At 49.3% G+C, this 13051-nt stretch overlaps 1 protein-coding gene across 1 annotated transcript in view; it reads left to right on the top strand.

Moving 5' to 3' along the window:
* Nucleotides 1–13051, top strand: part of DPYD (dihydropyrimidine dehydrogenase) — a 362324-nt gene that overhangs the window by 183917 nt on the left and 165356 nt on the right. The window contains exon 11 of the mRNA XM_079761319.1: nt 4087–4297. Coding sequence (XP_079617445.1) covers nt 4087–4297 — 211 coding nt within the window. The remainder of the gene's footprint in view (nt 1–4086; nt 4298–13051) is intronic.

Raw genomic sequence — 13051 nt, 5'->3', positions numbered from 1 at the left:
CTCCCCTTTGACGGCTGTGAGTTGTTCCGAAGGCCAGGGACCACGCACAGCCAAGGCTGTGACCCCCACACCACCATTGGATCCCCATGGCTTTAAGGGATGGAGCTGGGAGGCGCCCCCTTTCTCTAACACGGGTCCCTGGGCTCCCCTTTGCATCAGAACCACCTGGAGGCGTTTGCAACAGAGCGTGCTGGGCCCAGGTTCTGACTCAGTGGATCTGCGTGGGCCCGAGAACGTGCATTTTGAGCGAGTGGCCCGGTGGGCGGTCATGGCCGCTGCTACTCTGCGTGCCATCCATGCCGGGTCCGGCTGCCTCACTAGAGCCCCCGCAGCGGCCGTGAGGGGCTCGCTCCATCTTCCTTAGGACAGCGGCGTTCCTGCTGCCGGATGGAGGTGTGATCCCAGGAGGACGGAGCATCCTCGCGTAGGGATGGAACTCCGATCCCAGCCCTCTCCGACCCCCTCGTGGCCTCACACACATGCTAAGGAGGATGCTGCAGACAAACTCACTCCTTGGCCTGGTCCCGAGGGAGTCCGGCCATCGAGAGCGCTGTCTGCGAAGACTGAGGGAAATCTGCTAATAATTCCCTCTAGGGCTTCCCGCACGCTGAACGCGGGAGATTACATTTCACAGGATAACAGAATCCCCCCAAACGCAGGTATTAAGAGCTGTAGTTAGATCAGACAGAACTTCTAGAACGCTCCAGGCCTGGGGGATCCCTAGGAGGAGGAGGAGGTCAGGATGCGCAGCCCTGTGGAGAAGAGGGTGGTAGAGGGAGGCAGGAAGGGCTTTGTAGTTCCCATAGTTATCACCGAGGGGAGGACGGAACAAAACCGCTTTAATAGCTCAGCCCCGCACACGAAGGGTCGTGTAAGAATCTATTGTTCACATATTCGACTTCCCGAGCAGCCAAACAAGACAGGTCTTTAATTCCGCCCTAATTCGCATGGGCTTCCAGACCTCTCCCTGTGCCCTGGGCTGCGCCCTTTCCCCTTGCTGAAATGGCAACTGGTTTAAGGTGGATTTGTCTACTTCCATATAGGTTAACATTCAGAAGGCCAACTGTTGTGATCATGAATGCTCCTTTATTCATTTTAATAATAAAAACAACAGTACCAGATTGCCTGGTCTGTTACTCAGGAATATCTTCGTCGGTTAAGGCAACTCTAAAATAATTAGCACACCTTTTTAAAAATATATTTTTATTGATTTCAGAGATAGAGGGAGAGATAGAAACATCAATGATGAGAGAGAAACATTGATCAGCTGCCTCCTGCACGCCCCACACTGAGGATCCAGCCCACAACCCGGGCCTGTGCCCTGACCGGGAATCGAACCGTGTCCTCCTGATTCACAGGTCGATGCTCAACCCCTGAGCCACGGCTGTGAGCACATCGTTCTGTGAAAGCCTGTGCCTTTCCCCTGCAACCCCTGGGACCACACCCAGGTGCCCCTCGGACATCATCCACATCAAGTGGGCCTGGCCGAGACACACTCAGGTTCTCCTCATCTGCATCGTGCTGGCTACACATGCATTTTCCCACCAGTCACATGCTTTTCTGTCTTCACTTAATGATAAGAACTAGGAAGCTGGGACTGTTTTTAGCCAATAACCTGTCTGAGCTGGCAAATTGGGTTTTACTTGGTAAGGGTACTGCTCCTCTGGCTCCTTGCACATGCGTCACCTGACGTGGAGCGGGATCTGCAGGGAGAGTGATGGGAGACCTGTCATCAGGATGGGATTCAAAGATGCCTGCAAACAAACAAACACGCATTGCCCCAAGGGCCCAGCGTTAATGAACGGTCCTGGGGACTCCCTGGGACTAAGACAGGAAGTACACCTTCAGTGCTTGATGATGGCATGAATGTTAGAATCTTTTAAAATATGTTTTTATTGATTTCAGAGAGCAAGGGAGAGGGAGAGACAGAAACATCAATGATAAGAATCATGAATCGGCTGCCTCCTGCACGCCCCACACTGGGGATGGAGCCTGCAACCCGGGCCTGTGCCCTGACCGGGAATCGTACTGAGACCTCCAGGTTCAGAGGTCCACGCTCAATCCCCGAGCTGCGCCGGCCGGGCCAGCATGTTAGAATTTAATGTACGCTGGCCCGGCTTTGTGTTCTGCTCACTAGAGTGTAGAACCTATGCGTCCTTTGCCCATATGCGACCTCACCGAAAACTGTCATCATGTTTTTAATTATGGTAAATTAAGTTGCTTCATCGTTTCCACAGTACGATGCCTGTAATATTAATCAGATCAAATCATCCCGTTACATAAAGTTAATCATTAAAATGATGATCGTGATGGCATGCTGGAGCACTCTATTTTTATGCCACTCGGCATCGGCCACAGAGCTTCCGTGAATATGGAGGTACATATCCAAGCTAAGAAGAATTTTTTTCTCCACTTCCTCTCACGGTATGAACATTAAGTGGCAAGTGGATTCATTGACCCTCAAAAATGGAACCTCCTGGGTGTGTCCTCTTGTGTTCCTCGGAGTTGTTACTGACGGAGCCAAGGACTAGCGGTTTGTTCATTTGGTTAATGCACCCGCTGTCTGTCCGGGGGACAGGTGCCATCAGACAGATGAATACATATGTGCACCGTGGAGCCCGGCCATGTGGTTCACTGTTGAGTGCTACTTATGAACTAGGAGGTCACGGTGTGATTCCCAGTCAGGGCACAGGCCCGGGTTGCAGGCTCGATCCCCAGTGGGGGTGCGTGCAGGAGGCAGCCGATCCATGACTCTCTCATCATTGATGTTTCTCTCACTCTCTCTCTCTCCCTTCCTCTCTGAAATCAACAAAAATACATATTTAAGAAATATGTATGCCATGGACATGAGTTCATACAGAAACCTCACCGACATGCTGAGCACTTGTGGGCATGACAAGTGTTAGGTTTCCAAAGCACTCACCCTGGTTTCCATCCCCACGGGGCTCAGATCCTTCCCAGTTTGGAACCTCACGCACAGCCTCTCTGCCTCCCTGTCAGGGTCCCACTGAGACCGCCTGTCACCGCCTCGGACGATGTGTCCACCTGTTTGATGAAGAATTCTCCGCCTGCTAGTTATGATCACACTGACAAAGGCCCGAATCCCCCCACCCCAAAAAACAGTAAAGAGGAAAATGAGCAAACAAGCTCTTATTTGCATTCTGTCCTATGAACATCCATGATGGGCGTGATAATCAACGAAAACGAGGGCGCCCTCCTCAGGCAGGAGGAGTGATGTGAGGGGAGACGGGCTTTCTCCAAGACGGCGTGCTTGTGTCTCATGGTTACCCCTGTCACTGGCTTCTCCTTTCCAGCCCATGGAGGCCCTTTAGGCTGCGTTCTCCCGCCCCCGCTGCTGGTCCTGTGTCCTTGGCACAGACGGGCCCACCCACTGGGTTGACTGCTTTTCCGGCTTACATGTGTGCACTGTGGTGCTAGCCAGCAGGATTGAAAAGAGGGTGCAACCTGCAGACCTGAGAGCAGTGGAGACCGGGCTACTCTAGTCAGGGACCTCACACACACACACAGACACACACACACACAGACACACACACACACACACACACAGACACCCATAGGGCAGGCGCACGGTGCCTCCAGCTCGAGAAACACCTTGTAGTGCCATGGTCTCTAAGCCCCCACAGGGCAGCCCCAATTCAGGACCCTCCCAGGTCAGTGAGCTAGAAAATGAAAATAGCAGATAACTGAATCTCAGCTTTGGCGATAGTCGTTGTTGTTGTTAATCCTCACTGTTGTTAATCAGTGGAGGATATTTTTCCACTGATTCTTAGAGAGAGTGGGCGGGAGAGGGAGAGACAGAGAAACATCAATGTGAGAGAGACATATCGATTGGTTGTCTCCTGCGTATGCCCCAACCAGGGCCAGGGATCCAGCTTGCAACCAAGGTACATGCCCTGGACCAGAATCGAACCCGGGACCCTGCAGTCCATAGGCCGATGCTCTGTCCACTGAGCCAACGGGGTCACGGCACAGCCCCGCTTCAGGCGGCGCCATGGGAGTGGCACACCAAGGGTACAGTGGAGGAGAAACGTGCTCACGTGTTGCCCTCTGTTCTCCTTCCTTTAGATGGAGCTCGCTAAGGAAGAGAAGTGTGAGTTCTTGCCCTTCCTGTCCCCGCGGAAGGTCCTGCTCAAAGGCGGGCGGATTGTGGGCATGCAGTTGGTGCGGACGGAGCAGGACGAGGCGGGGGCCTGGCGGGAGGACGAGGAGCAGCGGGTGCAGCTGAGAGCCGACGTGGTCATCAGTGCCTTCGGGTCCGTCCTGAGTGACCCTCAAGGTACAGAGGCGGGCGCCGCGCGGGCTGGGCCGTTGTCTGTTCTTGTGGTGCCACCGGGGCTCCCAGCCTCTTTCAGGGGGTCGTGGTGGTTTGTTTATTTTTTTTACTCGAACACTTATTTCCTTCTTCTGGTAGGAAATGCCAGCAATCTTGATTTAAGAGGCTTGGAAATAACATTTAATGCATACTATATAGGATTATTTTTGGGGGGGGGATTGGAAAAGAACATTCATCTTACATTTAAGCCGATAATCAAAATACGTATTTTATTTTGTTCAAATGTTTGCCTTGTTTATTCTGTAAGAATGGCTTTCTCACCCAGTTGGCGTGGCTCAGTGGTTGAACGTCTACCATGAACCAGGAGGTCACAGTTTGATTCCCGGTCAGGGCACATGCCTGGGTTGTAGGCTCCATCCCCAGTGTGGAGCGTGCAGGAGGCAGCCAGTCCATGATTCTCTCTCATCATGGATGTTTCTGTCTCTCTCTCCCTCTCCCTTCCTCTCTCTCTAAAATCAATAAAACAAGACATTTTTTAAGTAATAAAAGAAAATAAAGAACAGCTTTCTCTTCAATCAGACCTAGAATAAGACAGTGTGACAGAGCTGTTGTGAGAGCCAATCTTCAATGATTCCGATAAAAGGCGGTCTAATAAATGGGCAGAAACAGAATTTATGGGGAACACTGTCCTCCTGTCCAGCCCACTAGAAGCAACCCATTAGGAAGTTTGAACTTGGCTCTTTTCCTCTAGATGGGGACATGGACGCGCTGAGGAAAGGAAGGAAAAAAGGCTCTAACGTAGTGAGGAGAAGAGAGTGCTTTTTGTAGCATTCCAGCTGAAGGGGAGGCCGCCGGGAGAGACCATTCTGTGTCATGTTTCCCACACGCAGTGTGTCTGTGGCCGCTGACCATGGAAGCTCCTGCCCTTTGCAAATCCTTCACCTTCGGGCACACACTGTGGAAATGTCGGCTAACTCTTTTATTTGCGGAAAGCAACATAAAAGAAAGACGTTTCTCTCCATCAGAGACTCATTAAGAGCAACAACCGCCCTAGCCGGTTTGGCTCAGTGGATAGAGCGTCAGCCTGTGGACTGAAGGGTCCCAGGTTCGATTCCAGTCAAGGGCACATGCCTGGGTTGCAGGCTCGATCCCCCGACTCGGGGTGTGCAGAAGGCAGCCAATCAGTGGTTCTCTCTCATTTATGTTTCTATCTCTCTCCCTTTCCTGAAGGAGAAATCAATAAAAATATATCAGAAGTCTGAATAAAAGTTATTTAAAAAAAATAACAATAACCAGAAAAAACCTAGCTCTGTCCGTGACTTCCTGCTCTAGCTGAGCTGAAAGACACTTGTGTCTGAGGCAGAAGAGACACTTGCATGCAAATGTGTGAAACAGATAAGGGAGACGCGAACAGGCCTCGGGATAGCGTATCTGCAAGACATCACGCATCTCGGTATCTGGAAACTTCCAGATGCTTAATGCCATCAAGATGAATGTTTTCAAGTAGCTGGACGATGGCCTGGGCTTGTCACTTCTCATCGGGATGTCTCTGTGACACGTAGGCACCGTCACAGCGTGGTTTGTTTATTCGTTAACTGGGTTCGGGGAGAAACGCGAGAGCAGTGAGTACATTGCATTCTGCTCTCCAGAAACTCAGCTGCTGCCTCCTCCTCTGCACATCACCAAAGCCAGAGCGAAAGCCGAGTCGGTTTAACCAGCAAGGCTCTTGGCGGTTCGCCTGTCAGTCATTTAGCTCGCCCGTTTTCTTGACTTCTCCCTGACGGTTCCTTCCCCAAGCCCAGCACTGGTGGAGGCGAGGCCCCTCAGTGCACAGGGTCATCTGTTCACTATCTTCCGAGGTCCTGCTACCCCAGGCACTGGCGCGGTTCTGAGGATAAAGCAGCGAAGAGGCAAATACAAGCCTTGCCTCCAGGAATGGATGCACGGGAGACACCCAATTCCCATAGATTTGGGGGGGGGGGGGGGTTAGATGCTGGGGAAGCACCCAGCACAGTCTGGGCGTCCAGAGAGGCCTCCCGGAGGAAGCGCGTTGGCACTGAGTTCAGAGGAGGCGGGGGAGCCAGGTGGAGAGGGGGTGGAGGGCGGGAGCAGCAGGGAAATTATGCAACTTGCTCAGCACACACTGTTAGATTCAGCAGGCATTTTGCAGTCACTTTAAAAGCTCTATTAGGGGGGGGGGGAAAGCCTGTCTTTAGAACATTGTCAACAGCCTCCGTAATTCATGCACGTTCTCCTCTTTGTAAATGAAGAGCTGCGCCTTCCATTTTATTGCTGAAATGGAACTGTGCAGTGTGGGATTTCTAGGTGCATTGTCTCCCTCTGCATGGTGCAGTGGGCGTTTCGTGGTGTCCGGCGAGGTGGTGGGCACAGGCACGGGGAGACGAGACGAGCGAGCATGAGAGTCTGTGCCTGTCAGGCCCTTAGAGGCTCGTGGGAGAAGCAGGCATGGAAATACATATGTTGCCACATGGTGTGCTAACCAGAGGGCACGTCTGAACTGGGTTTCACAGATGGAGTAGGAGTTTCTCTCCTAGAAGAAATGTCATGCCCAAAAGTCCGAGCTGATACATGGCCCCGTGTGAGCAGAGAGAGGTGAGGAGTTCTGTGTGGCTGGAACAGATGCTGGGAGGTCAGACTGGGTGGAACGTGTGGAGGGATACAGGGGCAGGAGATGTGGCTGCACATGTGTGTGGGCTCCAGAGATGTGCATGCTAAGCTGGGGGTTTTAAGTTACGCCCACTAGGTGTCCAGGGGACCAGTGAGGAGGTTTGAATACGGGAGAGGTTTTTGGTGTTCATGAGACCATTGTGGTAGTGTGTCGGTTTTCCTTTTCTCTGCTTGGGTGTTGAGCCTTTCGAGAGGGTCTTCCAATAGTCGGAGATCAGCCCTAGCTGGTTTGGCTCAGTGGATAGAGCGTCGGCCTGCGGACTGAAGGGTCCTGGGTTCGATTCCCGTCAAGAGCACATGCCCGGGTTGCTGGCTTGATCCCCAGGAGGAGGCGTGCAGGAGGCAGCCCATCAGTGATTCTCTCTCATCATTGATGTTTCTAGCTCTCTCTCCCTCTCCCTTCCTCTCTGAAATCAATAAAAATATTTTTAAAAAAAGCAAGTGAGTTGGCATCAGCAGCACATCACTTACAACTCCCTTGGACGTCCCCTCGAGCACAGCACACTGTTTCTGTAATTATTTTTTCCTCCCTCTGCTGGCTGCGCGGGCACAGGTGTGTTTCCCCCAGTGGTAGCTGTGCGCGGAGGCTTCCCTTATCTTTACTTTTCAGGTTTCACCGGCGGTTGATAGCATGTGCATTCTCGCAGGGAGACGGTGGGTAGATCGGTCGTTTTCCCATCAAATCAAAGATTACATACAAGCAGCAGAGCAGCGGCATGTTCCAAGAGTTGCTGGGGAAAGAGGGTAGAAAATGGAAAAAGAAGTAGCATCATTGTTTCAGAGAAGAGAAATCAGAAAACAGAGCCGATGTTGCTCAGCCTGGAGGGGCGGCACGGTGTCCTGGGCTTTGTTGGCCATGGCCCATCACCTTTGTCTCTTAGACGTGAGTTAGCGTGCGGTGTTCCTGCGACGTAAAAGCAAGCACAGAACCTAGGAAAACGTCACAGCCATGGTGTCGGTTGTATGCTGATGTCCTCGGGAATGAGTGTTTTTATGTGTGTGGCACATTCTTTTAATTGTTTGCATTTGTGTTCTTGGCTCAAAGCACAAGACAAATGAACCCTATGCCTATTTAAGATGGTCTTTGGTTACATTCGACATTGACCTCCATAGATGTGTGTTATAACTGTATAAGTTGAAAATTACATTGAATCATATATAGTATCTATCCCCGACATATGGAAGCTACCCAACACCAAAGTCATGCATGTGCGCAGGCAATGCACTAGGCAGCCCTGCTCTCTACCATCCATGGAGGTCCCACCAAGCTTTATGTGGTCTAGTGTTCTGCAGGGCCAGCCTTTTCCCTGTGCTAGCCGTACTTCCACTGTTTTTAAAATGTATCTTTATTGAAAGTATTGCAGATGTCCCCTTATTTTCCCCATTGACCCCTTCTAGCCCTGCCCCCCAGGCCTTCACCACCCTATTGTCTGTGCCCATGGGTTATGCATATATGCATACATGTTCTCTGGTTGATCTCTTCCCACCCACCCATGAAGGAGCTCTTCAAAATTTATTTTCTTTTTAAGGATATATTTTTATTGATTTCAGAGAGGAAGAGAAAGGGATAGGGAGATAGAAACATCAATGATGAGAGAGAATCATTGATAGCCTGCCTTTTTGCATGCCCCATAATGGGAATTAAGCCTGCAACCCGGGCCTGTGCCCTGACCAGGAATTGAACCATAACCTCCTGGTTCATAGGTTGATGCTCAACTACTGAGCCACGCCCGCCAGGCAGAGCTGTGGTCCTGATGTGTGTGTTTACTTATGCACAAAACCTGTTGAAAAGAACGCTGCTGCATGTCTGAAGCCTGCACGGAAGGATGCCTCCAGCCGATCGACAAGGGGAAGGAAAAAAGCTGTAAGATGGATATCAGAAAATAACATTAATGAGCTGCTAAAGCTAAAATTACAGGAACTTATGAAATTGGTTAAACATAAAAACCATTAAACTGTTTACTGAAGCTTCACAGATATACTGCAGCTAATGAGCATTCTGCTGTTTAAATAAGCCCAAATTGAACACACATTCCACGGGTACATAATTAGTCATGGCAGTCACACTCACGTGGGCTTGCTTTTAAAGCTCTATTTAGGGAATCTTTTCCATTTGATTTATTTTGTTAATTAAAATATTTTTCAGTATTCACTTATATTTTAATATTGTTTCGGCACGCTGTATAATTTACTACTGTTTTTACTTAGGCTTCAAATGCAGCCAATGGGGAATCTTAGAGTAAACATTTTTCTTAACCCCTTTCTGTCATTATTTGTATCACTTCACGATCTCATTCGGCATTCTGGAAAGTTCTCTGGCTGAGGAGCATGTATAAAACATCCCGGGAGCCTTTCTACTTTCTTTTTCCCTGCCTCCCAATTATCAAGAAGTATTAAGCACCCACATGTGCATAGAATTATGATGATCAGGGTCCAAATCAGATTAAGGGATGATCTATTCCTTCCAGGAGTGTGTGGTCTTAAGTAGATGGTATCATTGAATATAAATAAGCAAATCAAAGTGTGGCGTTTGGGGACCCAACAGAGACTCTGAAAACAATCCCCACGCATTTCCTTCAAGGACACTGCCCTCGTGGAGGAGATGGCTTCCAGATAAAATGAAATCAGATCTTCAAGGAGTTTCTAGGTTTAAATAGATGGGATTACTGCAGAGAAATAAGCAAATCAAGGTGAAGTGTTTGGACCCTTTTAATTCTGAATTGATTAGTTGGTCAGTTGAGGGAATGAGAATGAGGCTCCCTGGGGAATACAAGGGAGACAGGAGGAGTTGCCATGGGCGATTATTGATGTCCATCTTTTGTGTTTGACTCTGGGAGCCCCAACAGTCCTGAGCATCCCAGGGAAGAAAATGAAATCTGTATTTTCTCGCTGCCTGGATCCTACAAGCTTGTTCAAACTGCACATTATTTAATCATAGTCATGGGGACATCAAATAGTTAAATGAAGCGAGAGAGATTAGCCCAGGGCCTCTTCTTCCTTAGGCATGGATTTGCCGCTGGGGATGTTTTATTTTAGAAACTTTAAAGAGAAAAAAAAGGAAACTATTTGCATTTATTCTCCACAATGGCTCTCTAATTGTGGAAATAATAAGACAAGAAAATTAATAAATTGATCTTAAGTTATGCAAAATTAAATATGAATGCTAAGTAATGGGACAACAGCTATTACATGTTCCATATTACTTTTTTCAACCAAAAACTGTGCACGAGTCGCTCCTCTGTCCCAATTACAGGGCTAGATGCCGGGGAAAGGTGCTGACTCAGATGTCCCAAGACTCCAGGAGAAGTTACCCGGTTGCTTGTTTGATGGAAGATGGTTGTGGTTCATTTAACATAAAGGACATGAGAAGGTCCCGGGGGATGAGCCGGTCTAGAGGCTGTATCCAGAAGCCTGGCCAAGACCAGAATCCTTTGCTGTCCCTCTAACCCCATTGCTTTCTCCTAGAGCCCCAGCAGTGAAGCTTCAAGAAACTTCACTTGCCTCACTTTCTGTACCAAGGGTCAGTGGCAACGAGGACTTTGGAGTCAGAAATAACTGGATGCAGATGCCAGCGCTGCCACCCATTGGCTATTTTCAGGGTGATAATAGCTCCATGAAAGAGTTCTGTGGTCTTCGTGAGCTCATGCCCCCTGGTACAAGAAGTCCATAAACGCGGCTCACTTTCCTTCACAGTCTTCCCTAGGCGCTGGTGATGCCAGTGAGACGGAAAAAGTCACCTGGAGAGAGTTGCCTTTGGCTGAATTGAAGCCCCAGAAAGAGAGTTTAGAGATGGGGAGAGCCCAGATAGAGGGACATTCTGCCAATCAAAAAAGGAGATCAAATTAACGGGATTCCACCATTGGACGCTACAGAAAAGGCCGAGGGAGGAGGCCCGAGGTCTCAGAACTTGCTTTCTAAGGAGACCATATCTTCCCTCGAGGGGCCGACTGGCAGGAATAATTGGGTGGTGAAAATAATCAATAGTCAGTGTAAATTATTCTAAGAAATCAGGTAAAGAAAGATGTTAGTAGGGCAATGAAAAGAGAAAACCATTTTTCCAAAGGAGAGGAGACGAGGAGAAATGCAGTATTCTAAGGAGGGTCCCGGAGGAGCGGACAGATGCAGAAGCAAGGTTGACTTTTTTGACTCTGGAGGGGTTGTGAGAGACCATGAGGACTCTTCCTGAGGGCCCGTGGTGATGGAGAGTGGCTAGCATATTGCTTCAAAGACTCCGATGCGACAGCGATGTGAAGACTGACCCATGCCCTCGGATTTGATGACTCAGTTGTTGAAGGCACTCTCTGGCCCTGGCCCTTCCTTCCCCCAGGTTCCTTAAGGGGACCTCTGACCCGCTGGCCCTGTCATTAGAGATGCTTTGCTCTTGCCGAGCTGTTGCGCTCAGCGTTGATTTACCAGGGATGTGGTCTCAGCTCGCTGTGTGTTCGCTGTGCTTTGGTCCTCGTGGCTGATGGGTTCTGCAAAATGAAACCATAAGCACAGGGATGGTCCAGCTTTGTTTTCAAGATGCCATTGTGGTGTAAATGTTGGGTTTTTCTATGCCCCTCCCCTCATGCTATAACATCTCAAACTCAGCATAGAATAGGAGCCATCCTTCTTCATTGTGATTCCTGTTGTATTGTTTATGGAGGATTACTTTACATTTATGCACCGAAATACCACATCCTTGACACCCTTTTATGAATACCGAGAAATAGACTTGTCATATGCTTGTGGGTTGCTTGTCTGCCAATACGACAGCGCAGCTCCATCCGTCTAATTGACCTTGGCAATCTGTGTCTCCTGGTGACGGGTCCCTGAGGGCCAGCTGGTGCGGTTTAAGCTGTGGCTTACTGAAGAACTTGTGTGTCACAATACAATTAAGTCTATACGGGGGGAAATCATTTCATGCATAACATTAAATTGACTAAAAGTTCCTACTTCAAAACCACTTCTTGTTTGAAAGCTACCTCAGTGTCTTTAAAAAACACACAACTCGTTAGAACATAGTAGTCATTAAAGCCGAAAATTAACATACATCTCCAATGTTTGGTTAAAATTAGGGACGTTTTCCTTCTTTTGAAAGACTGCATGAAATTCCAGGCACCCTAACATGTAACACGCTTCTCTCCCGTGCGCAGAGGAGTAGAGACTGGTCATCAGCAGGGCCGGGGTTCTTTGTCCAGTTCTCTTTCCGTCCTGCTGCCGAGCTTCCTGGGCCTATGCTGCGGGGCCCTGCAGGATGCAGTCTCGTCGGGATCTGTGGGGAAATGCCTGGCCCCAACAGGAAGTCCCTCCCCACCCCATTAGGGTACAAACAAGAAAGAAAGAATACAGCGCTTCTATTAATCCCCATCGCCACTGCCTAGGAAACGGCACGCGGTTATTTGGTTTACAAAGCTAAGCATACCTTCCCATGCTCTTCGCCTTTCACTCCTTCCACGCTGGATGAAGGCGGAGCAGGAGACGTGCTCTTGGGGTGTCGGGTTGTGCCCGTGGGAAGGGTGTCCGCAGCGCGGTGAGCCCGAGGAGAGGTTATCTGCACAGGGAAGGTGGAAGTCTTCTTCGTGAGCAGCGCCTGCCTGGAGGGACTCCCTTCTGACAGACGATGAAGAAAGTGCACGTGGGCTTTGTTTTTCTTTTGACTGAATCCTTGATTTGATTTCTATGCTAAATCCTCTGGAGCTTTAAAGAATATGGTTAAATAACAGAAATAATGGTTATCTTGCAAAAGAGTCCATTGGAATGATGAAAGATGTTATTTGGATTTATAACATCAGTTCCAACAACGTTTTCATAAGCAAATTCATAAATTCATATTCTATCTACCTATCTGCCGACCCCCTGGCTCTCCACATATACTTACATGGAGGCCACTGTGCCTGCAGGGAGGTGATGCTCACGGACCTGCACCACTTGAAGATCAAGTTGCCATGAAGGGTCATCCTGGCACTGGCTGCCTAGCGCCACTGAGAGAGCGCGTTCGCCCTGCTGGTCCCGTTGCTTATATTCCTATAAGTTATTAAAGTCCTACTTTTTCCAGGATCCTTTGAAGATCCTGGTAAGTCAACA

This window comes from Cnephaeus nilssonii, assembly GCF_951640355.1.
Source record: "Cnephaeus nilssonii genome assembly, chromosome: 21".
NCBI lineage: Eukaryota > Metazoa > Chordata > Mammalia > Chiroptera > Vespertilionidae > Cnephaeus > Cnephaeus nilssonii.
The sequence above is the reverse complement of the archived record's forward strand: the minus strand, read 5'-3'. Positions and strand labels throughout refer to the sequence as shown.